General features: G+C 44.6%; 2 protein-coding genes across 2 annotated transcripts in view; one reads left to right on the top strand and one right to left on the bottom strand.

Moving 5' to 3' along the window:
• The window catches only part of LOC139161376 (tubulin alpha-1A chain), a 237,294-nt gene that overhangs the window by 113,250 nt on the left and 103,431 nt on the right, over positions 1-20,613 (top strand). The gene's annotated exons all lie outside the window — the stretch shown is intronic.
• Positions 1,244-19,306, bottom strand: PRPH (peripherin). The gene is made up of 9 exons (XM_070744198.1): positions 18,684-19,306; positions 14,284-14,344; positions 13,792-13,887; positions 11,300-11,464; positions 6,940-7,065; positions 4,570-4,790; positions 2,262-2,311; positions 1,675-1,754; positions 1,244-1,291 (listed from the first exon to the last, which is right to left on the bottom strand). The coding sequence occupies exons 1-9, from the start codon at positions 19,271-19,273 to the stop codon at positions 1,244-1,246; spliced, it is 1,437 nt and encodes a 478-aa protein (XP_070600299.1). The 5' UTR covers positions 19,274-19,306.

Raw genomic sequence — 20,613 nt, 5'->3', positions numbered from 1 at the left:
GGAAACAACATACTAACAGTCAGAAGGCCTATTTTGAAGATTCCCTTACAAAATTTGCTTTAAACAATAAAAGACAATGAATTCTCTGTTATATAGATTTCATTTGGGAGCATGTTTGGGAAGATCTCAAGTAGTATTCTCCACTTACACTCCCTTGATGCACTTAATTAACTTTCACACCCCCAGCTAGCATCCTGCTGCTTAGGAATAATGAGATTTGGAATCAACACATCAGATTGGGGCTTGACAACTGAGAAAATCAACACTGGTTACCATTTTAATGGTATGTTTAAATTACCTTGTCAACCTTAAAATAGCCCTATAAAATTGGCCAGTGCTATTCTCCCTTTCAGTACCAACGACCTGAAGCTAACTAGGCACCTTCTCAAAGGAAGTTCACAGAAGTGAGAACTGATCGGGGAACCGAGCCCACCCCACCTGGATAAAGCAAGTCCCTATCATGATTCTCTTGAGAATCCTTGTAAACTAGAAGGGGTGTCTGTGGCCAGCACATAGAGCTGTTCAGATTCAACAAGAGCAGTAAAACAAGGTTGTGAGCAAACTCCTGGCCTCCTTTGGTGCTTCCAAGTTGGTGTTCTTAGTGGGCCTTGCAAGTTGTCAGAGTTTGCCAACATGAAGCCATCTAAGTATTTGGCAGTGGTAGGGAACCTGGGACCTTCCAGTTACTGCTAACTACAAGTCCCAGCAACACTCTGTATGACTTTAGGAGGCTGGGAGTTTTAATTCCACAACAGCTGGAAGGCCACAGCAGCCTTTAGATTCAATCTAAACATCCATGGCAAATTGGTTCCTAGGGTGGACTGGCTTTGGGAGTGGTACTTTAAAGGAAGGCAGCTTGGTTTGGGGGGAACTGGTTGGAGAAGGGCTCTTTGCGGGGAGAGATGAGAAGGAATGTGATACGAAGAGGTAAGAGGCGGTGGAAGGAAAGAGCAAGGGGGAAGCCATCTCCACTCCCCGTGACCATCGGCGGTTATTGCGGGGACGACCACCAGGCTGTGAACCAGAGTATGGTCCGAAGGGCAGAGAGGGCTGGCTCAGGAAGCCCTGAACTGTGTGGGAAGGCTGCCAGTGGTAAGAGGTATCATCAACATCACCATCGTAAATAAGGCCAGTGTGGCTTAGTGAGGGGAGAGGGGAATCTGCGACTGGGACTTTTGCAAAGAGGTGAGCTTAGTGCCTCTCTCAGTGGCCCAGTGAGTGGACCGTGCTGGGGCGGCCAGCTTCACTTGTCTATCTCGGCTCTCTGCTCCTTCCTTGATTCGGTCACCACCTGCAGGGAGAGAAAAGGCCAAGCCGTGAGAGCAACACAAGGCGATCCTTCTCCAACCTGGGATTATATGAAGTCAGATTTCTTTTGGTTGGCTGAAAAAACAACACAACTCTAATTAGGCCTCTGGACTTCTTTGCTATGCCCTAGGCCAGGGGTAGGCAAAGTTGGCTTTTCTGTGACTTGTGGACTTCAACTCCCAGAATTCCTGAGCCGACCATGCTAGCTCAGGAATTCTGGGAGTTGAAGTCCACATGTCATAGAAGAGCCAACTTTGCCTAGCCTTGCCCTAGGCTTAGGTCCAATCCCCACAACTTAAAAACCACACCTCTGCCCCAAGTTCCTGTTCCACACAAATCTCCAGTGTGAACCGGTCATTGACTTGCCTCTCCATCCTGGGTCTCAATGGTCTTGATCAGCACTGTCTTCCGGGTGTGGCTCTCTGGACTTGGATCCGGCTCTGAAACTATGGGAGGGAGGAAGTTTGAGACACAAAAGGCTCAGCGTTCAAGGATCCTCACTCTTCCCCATCCAGGATCATGCAGGGGACTGAGGACTACAACTCCCAAACACCCAGCAGCTCAGCTATCTTCTTTCACTCATGCTCCCGTCATGAAAGACCTCTGGCTACCAGCTGGGAGAAATTAAAAAGAAAGTTTAGGGCAGGGTCGGAAATGAAGGATCCCTGGGGCTTCTTTCCAAGAAAAAACAACTGAGGCTAAGGCATGATTGCCTGCCCAGCCTGAGATAAGAGAACCTCCAAAACAAAGTTTTGTTCCCATCGAGCCAAAATGCTCCTCTCAAGTTATTGCTCAGTAGTGTGTGCAAAATATGGCCAAAGAAATGCTTGGGTCCAACCAAAATATTGCTGATCTCTATACCACTACTACCATCTCTTTCAGAAGTCCATAACTTTGTCAAAGAACACAAAGCATGCGGGAGCATTGAGGACCCATGCTGGCTATTGGCTCACCTGCAGTTCTGATGCTGAAAGATGCCATGGATTGGACAGGCACTGCAATCCTGCAGGGAACATACAGGTCATTACAGTGAGCATTACATAAACTTCTACCAGTTAATTTCCAAACTTTTCCTTTTAAATGGCTTTTCTGCATCCTGCCTAGAAAAGGAGATGGTTGCCTTCCTCCTCACATACTCCTATAAAAGTTTGTTCCGAACTAGATGAAAATAATGGCTATTTTCCCCAATGTTGTCGCTGTAACTAAGGCAGCTGTAGATAAAACTTCCGGTGCCCAGCTTGCCTCCTGTCTGAAATACATGCCAGGCCTCCCACAAAACAAGAACTGGCCTATATTATTCTAGAGATGTTCCTACACACATCCGGTCTGATTGTCATGGCCAAGATATGAAAATGCTTAGAGGAGTTGGGCGAGGAATATTGGACATACTATTAATCTGGAGCAATGAGATAAGATCTGGAGAAAAAACTACAAACTGTCAAAATTAACTACCAACAAGGAAAAGATATACAAGATGTGTTATAGGTCGTATTTAGCACCGGCAGGACTGGCAAAAATGTACCCAAACTTGCCTCCAAATTATGGTTATAAAATGGCCTGCCCTCAGGTAAAGAAATTTTTGGGGTAAAATTTGGAATTGGCTAACAGAAATTACAAACCAGAAATTAGATACAAAACCAGATTTTTTTCTATTAGGAATTATGGACCAAAAATTGGGAAAAGAACATTACTATACTATACAACACATTTTGACTCTGGCAAGGATCTGCCTTGCGCAACAGAAAGATGTACCTATTGACAGCATAATAATTTTTTAAAAATATTTGACTGTGCAGAACTTGATGACACTGGAACTGAATGAGAAAGATGAAGAGAGATTCTACAAAGTTTGGAATGTATTCTATGAACGGCTAGCAAAAAGAAAATAGTAGAAAGCTGTATTTAATGAGTTTAAAACACTCTTATTTATCAGTAAATATATAGAGGCATATGCACATAGGAACTTGCAATTAATGAATTACATGAACCAATATACTGTATAATATTGAGGAGAAATTATGGAAACATGAGCAATACTTTATAAAGTATATACTGTATTGTATAAAAGTTGAACAACTACCGTCAATATTTAGCACCGTAAAATGAATTTAGAGGTTAATTGAAATTAATGGAAATAACTGATAAAAGCTTGGCTGTCATTATAGACTGCAATTTTGTGGTGTCTGTCGTATTGTTTGTAGATTTCTTTTGTTCTTTATCACTTTTTGTATTGTTTTAAAATATAAATAAACGTAATAAAATCTATTTTAAAAGAAAAAAAGAAAAAGCTAAGAGGAGATGGAAGGGAGGGCAATAGAGCAAGGTTGGTGGAAACAGAGGGAAGGGCCTCTACCTAACAGGAAGGTTAGGAAAAGACTGGAGACATTTAGGAGCGAGGAGAATAATAATTTAATTATTAATAATAATAATAATAATAATTTATTAGATTTGTATGCCGCCCCTCTCCGAAGCCTCAGGGCAGCTCACAAAGGACTCATTTGTCTGAATTAAAAGTTTCAGGGGGGGAAATGGGTTGGGTGGGGACAGGAAATTTTGGTGTGGTCAGCCTTCCGGAACCTGGTGCTCTCTAGGTGTGTTAGAACTGCTCCCCACACAATTCACAATCAACTCCTCTCGGAGATTCAAAGTGCCCACACCCTCCTGGCCATTCAAAAGGCTTTAAAAACCATTGAGAGATAACACCCTGTTCTAGCCAGTGGAATGGATGAGTGGTGGAGGAGTGCCTTTTAATATTTTGGGGTTTTATAATGTATTCTTGTTTTATTTTTGTACACTGCCCTGAGTCCACTGAAGAAGGGCTACATATAAATTCTAATTCTAATAATGATGATGAAGATGATGAAGAAGAAGATGATGATGATAAATTCATAGCCCCTGTTTATGCTGATTAGGAACTCATAAAATTGCAACTCCCAAGGCTTCTGGAGGGCAACATGTTGGGGAAGGCTGGATGGAAGACCTTGTAAGAGACAACAACACCCACCAACATGGATGTTGTGTTGGAGCAGAAAATGGTGGAGCCCAATGAATAGCATTAGTGGCTCCAACCTTCATGTCTGCTTCATGCTCGGTTCCTTAGGCGAGTCCTTGTCTGCCCAAAACCAATTGACATTTTCCAATGTTTTGTGTCTTACCATGCTGCCTGCAGTAGCCACTCAGAAGTGTTGGTGCCCATGACATTCAAGATGTGTGCATCAATCTGAAAGATGAGCAGGGAGGATCTGGCCCCTGTTGACCTACCTACTTTCCTCTCCTTCCAACAGTTTGCGGTAAGTCGCAATTTCAATGTCAAGGGCCATCTTGACATTCAGCAGGTCCTGGTACTCCCGGAGGTGCCGAGCCATCTCTTCCTTCATGTGCTGGATCTCATGCTCCAGACGCCCCACTGTGTCTTGGTAGGAGCCCACCTCGGCCCCATATTGGTCCTCAAGATCTCGCATCTGCCTCAGCAAGGCTTCATTCTAGCAAGAGGAAGAGCAAGCAGCACCAAGGCCGAAATCCATGAAATGGATACGCAAACTACTGAAACACCCCTCCCAAAAAATCTCACTCATTCACAAGCAATTAAGGTGATGCTGAAGTTGCAGAGATAATTTCTGATTCCAAAAGACTTTAAAAACAACAGTTAGAAACATAGAAACATAGAAGTCTGATGGCAGAAAAAGACCTCATGGTCCATCTAGTCTGCCCTTATACTATTTTCTGTATTTTATCTTAGGATGGATATATGTTTATCCCAGGCATGTTTAAATTCAAGTTGAGTCCAAATAGCTTGATGATAGCCCTCAAGGCAGCTTCTCTTCATTTTACTGTATTTATTGCATTTACAATCTGCCTTTCCATCATAAATCACTCCATGAGCTGCAGTGGTTACCAATTGGTCTCCAAAAGCAATTTAAATTGTTGGTTATGACCTATAAAGCCCTAGATGGCTTGGGACCAGACTACCTGCCTCATATATCCCAGTGGCCGGTCAGATCCCACAGAGTCGGCCTTCTCCAGGTCCCCTCAGCCAAACAATGCTGGCTGGTGGGGCCGAGGGGAAGGGCCTTCTCTGTGGTGGCTCCGGCCCTCTGGAATCAACTCCCCCCCAGAGATGCTCATTGCCCTGACCCTCCTGGCCTTTCAAAAGGCTTTAAAAACATGCCTTTGCCAGCAGGCCTGGGGCCCTTGAGTGTTAACACTCCACTCCGCCCAGTAGTATGTTGTGGTATTGGATGAATATTGGAAGAATGGTTTTTCTTTAATGTTAAGATTTTGTATTTGTTTTATTCTGTACGCTGGCCTGAGTCCACTGGAAAAGGGCCACTTATAAATTTGAGTAAATAAATAAATAATAAATAAATGGTGCTCAAGGCTACCAACAACCAAATACAAAGTATTTGATTGCAATAGAACTGAATTTAAAAATAAACAGCAGTTACTTAGCCAGACCTGTTTCAGGCCTAAGCCCCCCAAAACTGCCTGAACAAGGTCTTTTGCCACCATAAGGAAGTTGCAGAAAACAGAGTCAATTTAGTGGTTCTAGAGCCAGGGAGCAGCCATTACCAAGAAGGCCCTTTTTGTATTCCTTGCAAACTTGCTCCAGTGAGGATAAAGCAGAGACAAGGCGTTTTCTACCTGAAGATCTTAAAACCCAAGCAGGCTCAGGTGAAGGGAGGTGGCTTCTCAAAATCCCAGATCCTACGTCATACAGGGTTTTTGCTGGTCACAGCCAGAGTCTGCAAATGGCCTAAGTAGCCAATGAAGTTGTCATAATTTGATTGTTGTATCTTGTAATCAATCTTGGTTTCACATGGGGCTACCTTTGAAAAATGTTCGGAAACTTCAGATCATGCAGAATGCAGCTGCGAGAGCAATCATGGGCTTTCCCAAATATGCCCATGTCACACCAACACTCCGCAGTCTGCATTGGTTGCCGATCAATTTCTGGGCACAATTCAAAGTGTTGGTTATGACCTATAAAGCCCTTCATGGCATCAGACCAGAATATCTCCAAGACCGCCTTCTGCTGCACGAATCCCAGCGACCGATTAGGTCCCACAGAGTCGGCCTTCTCCGGGTCCCGTCAACTAAACAATGTCGGTTGGCGGGCCCCAGGGGAAGAGCCTTCTCTGTGGTGGCCCCAACTCTCTGGAACCAGCTCCCCCCAGAGATTAGAACTGCCCCCACCCTCCTTGCCTTTCGTAAACTCCTTAAAACCCACCTTTGTTGTCAGGCATGGGGGAATTGAAACATCTCCCCCGGGCCTATATAATTTATGTATGGTATGTTTGTAGGTATGTCTGCTTAAAAATGGGTTTTTTTAACTATTTTAAATTTTAAATTGTATATTATTAGATTTGTTATGAATTGTTTTATTGTGTTGTGAGCCGCCCTGAGCCAACGGAAAGGGGCAGCATACAAATCTAATTGATAATAATAATAATTATTATTATTATTATTATTATTATTATTATTATTATTATTATTATTATTATTATTATAATGCAGAGAGCAGGGCATAGGGAAGTTAAAACAGCATTGTCAACTGACCTGTGACTTTCCCTCTCTTGCCCACCCATCTGCTACTGACCCAGGTTGAGAGCAGAGGGAGTGAGTTTTACTCACTGTGCCTTTGAGTCCATCCACTTCACAGGTCAGAGTCTGGATCTGACGGCGTGATTCATTCATCTCCTGTTTGGCCTGACGAAGGGCCTCATGATTCCGGTTGGCTGCATCCGACAGGTCAGCAAACTGCAAAGAACAGTGATAGCACTTAGACTTATATACCACTCTACAGTGCTTTACAGCCCTCTCTAAGTGGCTTACATAGTCAGCCTATTGCCCCCAACAATCAAGATCTTCATTCTACCCACCTCGGAAGGATAGAAGGCTGAGTGAACCATTCCCAGCAGTGAAACGCAGAGTTAACCTATGATATTGCATTCTGCACATGCTCAGATGTTCTCATGGTACAAATATATATTTTTTGCAGTAGTCTATTTGCATGTGGGCGGACTCACCTGGAGACGGATAGAAGAGCAATATCTTTGTCCCTAACACCATCGGAAATGTGTTTTATAATGGTCTTAGGCAATCCCTGTGAAAGGGTCATTCGACCCCTAAAGTGGTCGCGACCCACAGGTTGAGAACTGCTGAGCGAGATAATTGTGAATGAGTTTACCCAAGAATTTGATAACATCAAGACAAGGAACCCCAAAATAACTCCTAATCAGACCATACCTGAACTCATTCACAATTATCTCGCTCAGCAGTTCTCAACCTGTGGGTCGCGACCACTTTAGGGGTCGAATGACCCTTTCACAGGGGTTGCCTAAGACCATTAGAAAACACATTTCGGATGGTGTTAGGGACAAAGATATTTCTCCTCTAACTGTCTCCAGGTGGGTCCACCCACATGCAAATAGATTACTGCAAAAAATATATATTTGTACCATGAGAACTTCTGAGCATGTGCAGAAGCCAAATTACCAACATTGTGCATGCGTCGCCATCTTGTTTTGGGCTTTTTTTTTTTTCAATTAAAAAAAAATTGGCACTGCATATGGGTGCCTGTGTAAAGTGCCCACGAAGCACGGCCACGCAGTGCAAGAGGAAGCAAACCGAAAGTGAGGTAAGTTAGAACCCACCCCTAAATTTCCTAATAATCTTTTTATTTTATGGTTGGGGGTCACCACAACCTGAGAAACTGTATTAAAAGGTCACAGCATTAGGAAGGTTCACGAATCCCAGCGACCGATTAGGTCCCACAGAGTTGGCCTTCTCCAGGTCCCGTCGACTATACAATGTCGTCTGGTGGGGCCCAGGGGAAGAGCCTTCTCTGTGGCGGCCCCGACTCTCTGGAACCAGCTCCCCCTGGAGATTAGAACTGCCCCCACCCTCCTTGCCTTCCGTAAACTCCTTAAAATTCACTTCTGCCCTCAGGCATGGGGGAATTGAGGCATTCCCCCCTCCCCCGGGCCTATACAATTTATGTATGGTATGTCTGTGTGTATGTCTGGTTTAATAATGGGGTCTTTTAATGTTTTTTAAATTTATTAGATTTGTTGTGAATTGTTCTATTGTATGTTGTGAGCCGCCCCAAGTCTACAGAGAGGGGCGGCATACAAACCTAATAATAATAATAAATAAAGGTTGAGAACCACTGTGCTAGCTGTATGGGAATTGATAACACAAGCCCGAGATCCAAACAGAACTCTTCTCATGAGCCTTTTTTCTCCTCTGTGGAAATCTCTCAGAACAGCCACTGGACCACAGCATTGGACCTATTCTTCATATAGGTACTCAGGTTACGACCGTAATTAAGCCCGCAATTAAAGTCATAAGTCATGATGATTTTAAAGCAGGTCACCATGTGACTGAACCCAATATTATGACCTTTTTTGTGGTGGTTGTTAAGCAGATCTATTGTTCCCTATGCTTGGTTTTTGCTGGAAAACAAAAATAAACCCAGTTTCTGGCACATGCATCTTAAACCACAGTCACGTGACTACGGGGCGCTGCAAATGGCCATAAATGGCGCTGCAAATGGCCGCCCCGAGTCTGCAGAGAGGGGCGGCATACAAATCTAAATAATAAATAAATAATAAAATAAATAAATGAAGGCTGCCTGCAAGGACAAAAACTGTAGTCGTGCGATTGTGGAGGAGGGGCAAATGTCAGAACTTTGAATCAGAGTCACAAATGGGGGGTTTTTTTCAGGGTCTGTCATAATTTCCAACAGTTGCTAAGCAACGGGTCAGATAACTGAAGGATTAACCGTAATATTCTACAGCAGTGGTTGGGTTTCCCTCCGTGAGGAAAATCGGATACAGGAATCCAGCATCATCATCGGTCTGAGTTATGGTTCTCCTTCTACTTTCCTCGACCCACATCGCAATCTGCAAACTATACATTAATGGAGCACCAACGAAGCCACACTGTCTAATAGCAGTGGTTGCATCTAAACCTACATCTCTGCAGCATCATCCCCACAGAGATTAAAAGGGCCCTCTCTCTAGGAATGGGCCTGAGGAACTCAAAGCGGGATGGAGCCCATTAAAGAAATAAATGATAATAATAATAAGTGTTTGTATTTTGATTGCATTGTATATATTGTAGATATTGAAATATTGATATTAATAACAAAATAGATTGAAAGTTAAGAACTGTAAGAGGAATACAGTTTAACTGATTGGAATATAATAACAGTACAGTTTACCGTTAAAAGAAAAGGTCTAGAAGTTGGTTTTTTCTATTTCTTTTTCTTTTTGGTTTTGTTTCTGTTTTTGTTTTCTTTGTTTGCATGTTAGTATGTATCTATGTTATGTGCGTACAAGTTTGAATCAATGTTTTCAATGTAATTTTAATATTTATACTCAATAAAAATTATTTAAAAAATAAAAAAATAAATGGCTCGGTGCTGTCACTGGGGAAGGGGATGGGGTGGGGATGCTTTTAGTATATTAATTTACAATATAATCTCCTTTATTAGTGTTTTTGTTTTTATATGGGTTTTACAATTCTATAAGCCGCCTTGAGTTGCCATGTTTAAATAGGCAGCAATATAAATCCAATCAACCAATCGTGATGAAGAGGCATTGCGCCACATGTTAAATAAACCCTCCAGAAGCAGGAGGGGTACAATCTGTACCCTAAGTTGTTTATTACTTTTATTATTAGTTATTATTTTGCTATATCAATACGCTTTATGGTTATAAGACAATCCCTTTTCCACTAAGCAGCGATTTTCCTGATGCGTCAAAAGAAACTGTGTTTATTCAGTGTTAGGGCTCTCCCAACTGGCTGGGGAATTCTGGGAGTTGAAGTCCACTCATTTCAAAATGGATAAGCTTGAGAAACACTGCTCTGATGAATTGCAGAGGTTCCTATTCGAGCTACTGTATTTCCAAATGTAATCTCTTTATCCTGGACTTTTAAAAAAATTGTTCCAGCCTCTTTTGCCATGGGACTGTGAGACGGAGCAGCATATAAGTCTCAGGAGAAGGGCAGCATAGAAATCTATATTATTATTATTAGTAGTAGTAGTAGTAGTAGTAGTAGAAGAAGAAAAGAAAGAAGTGTGGATCATTGATATCGCCATACCAGGTGACAGTTGAATTGATGAAAAACAACAAGAAAAATTTAGCCAATATCATGATCTTAAAATCAAACTACAATGACTCTGGCATAAACAAGTACAGGTGGTCCCAGTGGTAATCAGCACACTGGGTGCTATGCCAAAAAACTCAGCCAGCATTTGAAAACAATAAACATTGACAAAATCATGATCTGTCAGATGCAAAAGGCCACTGTACTTGGATCTGTGCGCATCATACGAATATACATCACACAGTCCTAGATGCTTGGGAAATGTTTGACTTGTGATATTATGATACAAAATCCAGCATATCAATCTTGTTTGCTGTGTATTACTATTTTTGTGAAAATAATAATAATAATAATAATAATAATAATAATAATAATAATAATAATAGATTTGCAAAATACGAAGATCTGAAAATCGAGCTGCAATGACTGGCATAAGCCGGTGAAAGTGGTCCCAGTGGTCCTTGGCACGCTGGGTGTAGTGCCAAAGGATCTCAGTGGACATTTGAAAACCATCGGAATTGACAAAATCTCCATCTGTCAATTGCAAAAGGCCGCTTTACTGGGATCGGCATACATAATTTGCTGCTACATCACGCAGTCCTGGGTGCTTGGGAAGTGCCCGACTGGTGATGAAATACAAAATCCAGCATAGTGATCTCGTTTGCTGTGTTATATTGAAATTGATGTTGATGTTGATATTGATATAGATATTAATAACAATAACAATTACAATATAAATCTAATAAAATCAATAATCTATCCTGTATAGTCCCATTGAGGTCATCTACCTTGCTTTCTACGACGTTTCACACTAAGGCATTGTGTTAATTGCGCAGCAACCCCACCTCCTCCTTCTTATCACACCCAGTTTAGGCACCTTGGATTTGTACCACTCCTCGGCCTCCTGCAGGTTCTTGACCGCGATGCTTTCGTACTGAGTGCGGATCTCTCTGAGGGCGGCAGTCAGATCCGGCTTAGTCTGCTCCACCTCCACTTGCACCTGCTGCTGGCTGTGTATGCTCACTTGCACGTCGTTCAGCTCCTGTAGGCGTCAGGCCAGAGGGGTGAGGTAGAGGGAAGTTTTCAGACATACACAAGGAAAGGTCCTTATAGCAGTGATTCCCAACGTTGGCAACTTGAAGAGAGCTGGACTTGAACTCCCAGAATTCCCCAGCCAGCGAATGCTGGCTGGGGAATTCTGGGAGTTGAAGTCCAGATCTCTTCAAGATGCCAAGGTTGGGAAGCACTGCCTTATAGGGTAAGAATCGCACACGTCGCCCTACTATGCAAACAGATAAATGAGATTGGGGACCATAATTCAGTGGCGGAAAGCATAGCACAGAGAAGGCAATCTTGACAGTGGGCACTGCTCAGACCTAACATCCCTGCCCACATGGAACAGAGACACCCAAATGACATATTCCCTCCGAGACCGCCTTCTACCGCACGAGTCCCAGCAACCGGTTAGATCCCACAGAGTCGGCTTTCTTCAGGTCCCGTCAACCAAACCAGTGTTTCCCAACCTTGGCAACTTGAACCTATTTGGACTTCAACTCCCAGAATTCCCCAGCCAGCATTCACTGGCTGGGGAATTCTGGGAGTTGAAGTCCAGATAGCTTCAAGTTGTCAAGGTTGGGAAACACTGAACTAGACAATGTCGTTTGGTATATACAAGAAACACCCCCGATCTGGTGGTGGAGTGTAAATGTTTGTCTGGTGGTGGGCACTACTCACAGACCACCTGTTTTATGTTGTGTCTGTGTTTATATTTTTTAAAAATCCATGAAAAATTAATTTTAAAAAAAGAGACAATGTCATTTGGCGAGGCCTAGGGGAAGAGCCTTCTCTGTGGGGGCCCTGGCCCTCTGGAATCACCAGAGATTTGCACTGCCCCCACCTTCCTCACCTTCCGTAAAAACTTAAAGACATATTTATGCCCCCAGGCTTGGGACCATTAGACCCTAGACCCCTGGCCAACGAATGTAGTATCTTTCAATGTGTTAATGGTAATGGATGATTTTTAACTCTATTAGCGTTTTTTAAAGTTTTATTTATATTAATTGGATTTTTTAGTGATGTATACTGTGTACAGTATATTGCTTTTGGACATGTTATGAGCCGCCCCAAGTCCTCGGAGAGGGGCGGCATACAAATCCAATTAATAAACAAAATATTAAATAAATATTCCCACTGAGCATTACAGTGCAAAAGCAGCCATCGGCCACTTGTGTTATTGCCTCACGTGAATCTGCCCTGCAAAAACAACAGGGCAGACCAGTCATCCAGCCCAGTGTTTCCCAACCTTGGCAACTTGAAGATATCTGGACTTCAACTCCCAGAATTCCCCAGCCAGCATTCGCTGGCTGGGGAATTCTGGGAGTTGAAGTCCAAATATCTTCAAGTTGCCAAGGTTGGGAAACACTGATCCAACCCACACATCCAAGGGTGGGGCTGGAGATGCAGATGTCTTCCTGCCAGGCACCACTAGGTGGCGCGGAAGCAACATCTTTGCTGCAGGGTCGCCTTAACTTTTTATTTTTTTAAATCACAAATGCAAGGGCGGGGTGCCTGTCACCTTCCAAATGCGGCTAAACTTCCAAGCTCCCGGCATCTCTAACTCTCCAGCGTCATAGATGGGATTGTGGGATCTAGAAGTCATGGGGTTTCCTATCCTGGCTACCTTAGTCTCCCATCGCCCTCCTTGTGGCACCTGCCCTGTCCATTGTGGTACCACCTATCTCGGTAATTGCAAACCTTTTTTTCCTTGGGTGCCAAAAAAGTGTGGGTGTGTACTATCATGCATGTGCGAGAGCCCACACCTATAATTCAATGTCTTGGGAGGGTGAAAACAGCTTCCCCTGCCTCCTGGAGACCCTCTGGCAGCAGGAAACACCCTGTTTCCCAAATCCTGGTGGACCCAGTAGGCTCATGTTTTGCCCTCCCCAGGCTCCAAAGGCTTCCCTGGAGTTGGGGGAGGGTAAAAACTCCCTCCCCCATCCCCCATCCCCCTGGAGGATCTCTGGAAGTCAAAAACGCCCTCCCAGAGCATCTGTGATAACCAAAACTCAGCTGACCAGCACACACATGCACGTTGGAGCTGAGCTAGGGCAACAGCTCGCGTGCCAGCAGATATGGTTCCGCGTGCCACCTGGGGCAACCGTGCCATAGGTTCGCCATCACTGACCTATCTGCTTCCACGACCGATACCGTCAACTTTGGGAAGATACCCTACTACAATATAGGAGGATTTCCTACAGCAGCCCCAAAAATGGTCCTGTTCCACATAGGTCTACAGTTGTTCCAAAAAGCCAAATCTGTTAGCCAGTGAAAGGGGTGTCGCTCGCACGCCAGCCCACTACCACACCTTACCTCCTCGTGCAGTTTCTTGAGGAATTCAATTTCATCCAGGAGGGACTCGATCTTGCGCTCCAGTTCCAGGCGTGAAAGGGTGGCATCGTCCACATCCTATCAGGGGTGGGGAGGAAGGCTGATCAGGATCCCAGTAAGTGGCCCACCGTTTTCCATGTTAATTTAAGGGGTAAAATGGGCAGCAGAGAATGGGAAGAGGGGTCGGGTGGCCGGCTGCCAGCCTGGGATTCTAGGGACAGCACAATTGGAAGCTTATGTAGATACCAAACAGGGTTCAAAAAACAAGCCTTGCCGCTTAAAACATATATGAACCCATGGAAACAAATGTGGATGCATACATGCATTACAGTGTAAACAAGAAAAAAAAAACCATGGCTGCCTGCACGTGGCAGGGTGAGTTATGAATCTGAAAGGTCCCGTGCAGGGAGGGGGCATTATAAGGGGTGGGGTGAGAGTCAAGCATGCCATCCCCTCCAAAGAGGCTTGGCTCACCTTGCGAAAGAGAACCAGGTTGTTTTCAGCATCTTCTCGCTTGTGCATTTCCTCATCCAGCCTGTAGAGGGCAGAGAGCAGCCCCAAAGCAGAAATTGGGCGAGAATGCTACAGAATCGGTCGCTTTCATCCGCGCCTATGCGGTCCACAACTTTTAAGCAAACTCAGCCGCCCTAACCCACATAATGTAAACATGCATTGATACCAGAAATAATATTTAATCTCTTCTCTTTTTAAAAAATTATATTTTCAGGAACCAAGCAAAAATATAACAGCTTGGCAAATGTTCTATATACAAATTAAGATGCAGGCTGTATTCTTGCTTCTAGGCATCGATCCCACCTAATTCTTAACCTACGAATGTGATATTAAAATTTATTACATAAATCTCTCTGCAACCTCAAATAAGCGTACTGCATCGCAGGCACTGTTAAAAAGAAATAAATAAGGAACAACCCTGTTCGCAGATTCTCTGACCTCTTAAGTAAAAAGGAAGAAAGCACTGAGATCGGAAAGAGCAGAGGTGCAGCTGGGATGAAGTTAAGAAGCTTAAACGCTGATTTTTAGAAACCATTTTCATTCCATGCTCCTTGCAGCATTAATAATCTCTTAAGACTATTTTGGGTAAAATACTGAAGCATCTGAAAAAGGTGGATTTTGGAGGATACCTTCTTTTATTTTTCCCCTGTCCCAAGAGGACAAGCAAGATGGGAAAGAAAGAGGGGAATATATGGGGGGAGAGAGGCTGCTCCATAATATTTTGCACATCTAAATGAGTCTAGCTGCCTTTCTTCCAAGATTTGGCATCTAATGTTCATCGCTTCTTCCTTTCTTCCCACCTCCCCATCTGCCACAGCACGAGCGCTCTGCCAGCTTGGAGGAGAACCAGCCACACTTTGCAATGCCCAAGGAAGCACAGTCACACTTCTCTTCCACTTGAATATAAATAATATGTATGAAACAAAAAATAAATGAAAAAGCAGCTCTGTTGCAAAGAAGCAGGCTCCTGCAAGGCCCGTGGTGGCCATTTGTCCATGGAGTTTGCAGCCTAGCTGCAACCGACCCATGGCTCTTCCCTTTGCCAATTTGCACTGATTCCTCCATGTCCACTGACAGCCACTCTGTCATCTCCAACCATCTCCAAGCAGAGGGGGTCTCCTAAGGGTGTCCTCTGTTACATCCCCTTCCCTGGGGGTGTCACAGCCCCAGGGAAACAAGTGGTGGGGAGTTCCATCTGAGCCAGAAGGTTCCTCCCTCTTCCCACTCCTCCTCACCCTTCTTCTCTCCTGCCCCGCCCCATATTTTAGCCCAGCGTCCCTTTTTCCAAATGCCTGGCTTTCTTGCTTTGCTGCCCTTCGACAGCCTCCCCTCCCCTCCTCCCCATCATCACGTCATGTCTGCCAGACTCATCCCCACCACACCCTTCTCCCCCTTCACTTCCCCCGACCCCCCCCCCCAAGCTCATCTTAAGGACCTCTTCTCTATGCCCGGAACACACCCACCCCTTCTTTTCTTTTATGTACACTGAGAGCATATGCACCAAAGACAAATTCCTTGTGTGTCCAATCACACTTGGCCAATAAAGAATTCTATTCTATTCTATTCTATTTCTATTCTATTCTATTCCATTCCTATTTCTATTTCTATTCTTCTGCATCTTCTCCTCTGTGTACGCCCCAGTCCAAGGCTGGGCAGCTTCCTTCCATTTCAACCTCTGATGCACTAAAACTCTTCATCATGGTGACACAGCTATCTCTCCTTCTCCTTCTCCTTCACCTTCTCCTTCTCTTTCTTCCTACATGCAACACTTTGAAGAGACCCAGAGTGGGTCTGGGACACAGCTGCCCACAAAGGAAAATCTCTATCACAGCCTTCAGAGCAGCTAACTCTTGTGTTTGAACACAGCCCAACTTTTTTTCGTTTCTTAAGGCAGGAGATAAAGCCAGATCCAAGTCACTAGATCCCTTTATCACCCAGGCAGATATTTAAAGGCAGCAATGCAAAGACCCCAAGAGTCTCCTGACTCTTACGCAGGTTATTCTTTTATTCAAACTATGCACAGCCTTTCTTATCTATCTATCCGTAGGTAGCAAAGAGAAAGCGTCCATTGTTATACATCCATTATTCAGCAGGCAGGCATTATGTGGCTCCTACTGATTTATTCATCAGGTTACCCAGTGCGGGAGGAGAGAAGCACATTTTTTACAGTTCGCTTTTTAATTTTATTTCCTCTGTGCCCGTCTTAGAGCCAGCTGATCTCTCAAGTAATCCATCAACCTTCTCTTTGGGAGTCTATTCCCAACTCTTCAGCTAACATAGAAACATAGAAGATTGAAGGCAGAAAAAGACCTCATGGTCCATCCAGTCTGCCCTTATACTATTTCCTGTATTTTATCTTAGGATGGATATATGTTTATCACAGGCATGTTTAAATTCAGTTACTGTGGATTTACCAACCACACCTGCTGGAAGTTTGTTCCAAGCACCTAACAATTGTTAAGAAATCCTTCCTTTATCTCAAAAGATAGGGAGCTACCCTGAATTTGGGTCAAGGAAAAGCACTCTGCATATGCTCAAAGCACTCTCTTTTAAGTGCTGCAGAGACACTTTTTTTTTTAACAAACAGCCCAATTTTTAAAAAGCCCGCATTCCCTCTCTACTGGACTCCCCCTTATGGAACAGAGCGGGTTTTCTCTCCTTTTAACCCATTTGCGCCTCTCTTCTAAAACATACATTTTTTAGTTTGCCTTTTTATTTTCCAATTTGCCCTTCCTAGGGCCAGCTGATCTTTGAAGTAACCACTCCCCCTTCTCTTTGGGAGTCCACTCCAACTCCTTAGTTAAGGACCTACCATTGGCAAGAAAATCCTTTATCTCAAAGACCTGAGTTTTCTGAATTTGGGTCAAGGAAAAGCACTCTGCATATGCTTGAGGCATTCTCTTTTAGCCCTGCAGAGAGGCGATTTTTTTTAGCAAGCCGGATAAATTCAGCCCAATTTTAAAAAGCCCCCATTCTCTATTACAAAAGTCCAGTGTTTCCCAACCTTGGCAACTTGAAGAGATCTGGACTTCAACTCCCAGAATTCCCCAGCCAGCATTCGCTGGCTGGGGAATTCTGGGAGTTGAAGTCCAGATCTCTTCAAGTTGCCAAGGTTGGGAAACACTGCAATAGTCAATATCCATATAAAAATATTTATATAATAATTAATAATAATAATAATTTATTATTAGATTTGTATGCCGCCCCTCTCCACAGACTTGGGGCGGCTCTATATTTATATAAAATATTTTCATCTTGTGGCTTGGATATTCGGTGTCCTTTTACTTGTCTTGGTTGTTGTTATTTTATCTATAAATCTACTATTTCCTTACTGCCTTATGTTAAATTTATATTAAATGTTTAATATCCTAAAAATACTCACTTTACATATATATTACATAAACATATCATGAATTTAATTGTACTGTATTGCTCAAGAATTCCTTTACTGAGTGTTAAGTTATTATTGATTGATTGATTGATTGATTGATTGACTGATTGATTGATTTTGTCCATTACACAATGAGGGTTATGTTGGGTATACATATGGTAAATATATAATGAAGGTTATAGAGGATATATTCATAGAAAAATATATCTAAGAACGAATAGAAGAGAAGAAAACTGGAAAAAAGAAGAAACACCATCAGAGAGAGAAATGATTAAAAAGATCTATGACTATACAGAGATGGACAAATTGACTCAAAAGCTCAAAAATAAGGAAGAATGAAAATATTATGAAATTTGGGAGAGATTTTATACCTGGGTGGATAAGAGAAGAGATAATAGCTGTAAATAAAAACTGATGATAAGCCATATAATCACACAAAGAAAGAACTGTGAATATAACAGTTCAAAGGGTTGGGGGATTGTGTTGTATTATGTTTTGTTACTTGTCTTTTAAGGAATAGGTACAATACCTAAACAAACAAATAATTATATTGTAAACCGATAAATTATGTACTGTCTTATTATTTTTTAATATTTATATAATAAAAACTATTTTTAAAAAGGAATAAAGTATACATATATTGTGATTTTAATTTTATTTCCTTTTTGCAAACCATTCATAAAAATAATTCCAAATTTTGTAATACAGTAGTCGGTGTCTTCTTTATATCTTAGTTCTCTTTCTATTGGACACCCCCCTTACCGTTCCAATGGAACAGAGCAGATTTTCTCGCCTTTTAACCCATTCGCTCCATCTGCCCCGCACCTCTCTTCTCAAACCGGGCTCCAAAGTTGCGTTTCATTCCCGGGATCCGGGCCGAACCGCCCTTTGGTGGGGGCTTCCCCATCGCGCCTGCAAGTTATCCAAGCGCGAGCTGCGTAATTTTGGGGTGTGTGGGGTGCGGACTCACCTCTGCTTGAGGGCGGCCAAGTCCTCGGCCAGGTTGTCGCGGTCAACCTGGAGGCGGTCGCGGTCCTTGCCCAGGGCGTCCACCTGCCGCCGGAGCTCGCGGAGCTCGTCCTGGAAGAGGTCGGAGGCGCGCGTGGGCTCCTTGGCCCGGGACTGGCCCAGCTCGGAGAGGAGCGCGGCGTTCTGCGTCTCCAGGTAGCGCACCTTCTCGATGAAGCTAGCGAAGCGGTCGTTGAGCTCCTGCAGCTCCTGCTTCTCGTTGCTGCGCGTGGCCAGGAAGTCCTGGTTCAGGGCGTCGGCCACGGAAAAGTCCAGCTTCTCGGCGGCGGCGCTGCTGTAGGCGTAACGCTGCGGAGGCGGCGGCGCGGACACCATCAGCGCCGCGCCGGGCCGCATGTACAGGGCGCTGCTACCGCGGTAGGAGCGCACGGAGGCGCCGGCGGAAGGCGCGCTCAGCAGCAGCCGCGTGCCGGAGGCGGAGGAAGCCGAGCCCAGGCGGGATGACGACGCGTAGGGCATCGGCGACAGCAGGGGCGACGGCCCGAAGGTGCGGCGGTAGGAGGTGGCGCGGACGCTGCTGGAGTGGCTCATGGCTGCTGCTGGAGGTGGGCTGGGGCTCAGATCCGGGGGAGCAAAAGGCGAAGAGCCCGGCGTGGCGGCTTTATAAACGGTCGGTCGGGGATTGGGGAGCCGGGAGGAGGGGGGGAGAGAGAGATCGGCAAGCTCCTCCTCTCCCTTTGCTTGCAGCCCAGATCTCCGCACTGCAGCCCGGCGACCGGGGGAAGGGAGCCACCCAGCAGCCAAAGGCTGGAGGAGGAGGGCGATTTCCCCCCCAGCGGCCCCGCCCTGCTCCATCGCCCCATTGAGGCCACCCGACCCACCCCGTCTGGGGCCCGGGAGACACCCGCCAGAAGCGCCCCGTACTAACTGGGCACTTGCTTGGGAGTAAGCGTGCTAACTGGGTGCTTACCTGGGAGTAAGTATCCACTCGCTGGGCTCGAACGCAAATCGGGGGTGTCCGGTGGGATCGGACACCCCCGATTCGCGGGATGCGATTTCTTCCTTTCTGGAAAAAGGAAGGTCTGGAAGGGGGGGGGAGTTGTACGACGATGGGCGCGGGTGGGGGGACTTGCTTGCCCCGTGGTGGCACTTGACATCTCTTCCTCCCAGTTTTGAAGTTGGAGGCAGAGGTAGCAGCCGAATGAATGAATGAATGAATGAAATCGCCTTCTGAGACCAGGGCAGAAAGAAGATCGCGTTGATATTAATGAACATGTACTGTATACTTAGCAGGCAGGCGCAGAGCGGGGACATTGCATAGATCCCTGAAACTGCGAGTTGACTTTTTAAAAAGAAAAGACATTGATTATTCGGATCACCCATAATCATTCTATGGTAGAAATTATATCCTCCCCCCCCCCCCATTCGGGAATATTCTGCTCTGGAATGGAATATTATTAATAATATAATAATAATAATAATAGTAATATCATCATCATTATTATTATTTATTAGATTTGTATGCAGCCCCTCTCAAATAAAATAGTTTATTTGAGTTCCAGAAGAGTGAAAGGCTGGGCTGATCCTTGAGCAAGGAAAGACTCCAGACTACTGCTTCTTTTTTCTTCTTTTTTTGCCTATGGTGATTTATGTCCTTCACACATTGTGTTTCCTTGCCGCCTTTGCCTGCCGTCCAATGCGGTAGTTTCCCAGGTATGGCATAAACTGATTCACACTCGGTAAGGGGAGCTTCAGACAAGAAGGTGGGTCACCTCACACTACCACCACCCAGTGTCCCACCCCTTGGAGAAAGACGGTGGCTTCATCTGCACCGCATGGTACTCTGGACACGCGTTCGGCTGCAGCACAAAAGATGCAAGTCATGGGCGATGCAGACAACTGAACTTCTTACAGCACACACCCACTTTACC

This window comes from Erythrolamprus reginae, chromosome 2 (genome assembly GCF_031021105.1).
Source record: "Erythrolamprus reginae isolate rEryReg1 chromosome 2, rEryReg1.hap1, whole genome shotgun sequence".
In the NCBI taxonomy this organism is placed as follows: domain Eukaryota; kingdom Metazoa; phylum Chordata; class Lepidosauria; order Squamata; family Dipsadidae; genus Erythrolamprus; species Erythrolamprus reginae.
The sequence above is the reverse complement of the archived record's forward strand: the minus strand, read 5'-3'. Positions and strand labels throughout refer to the sequence as shown.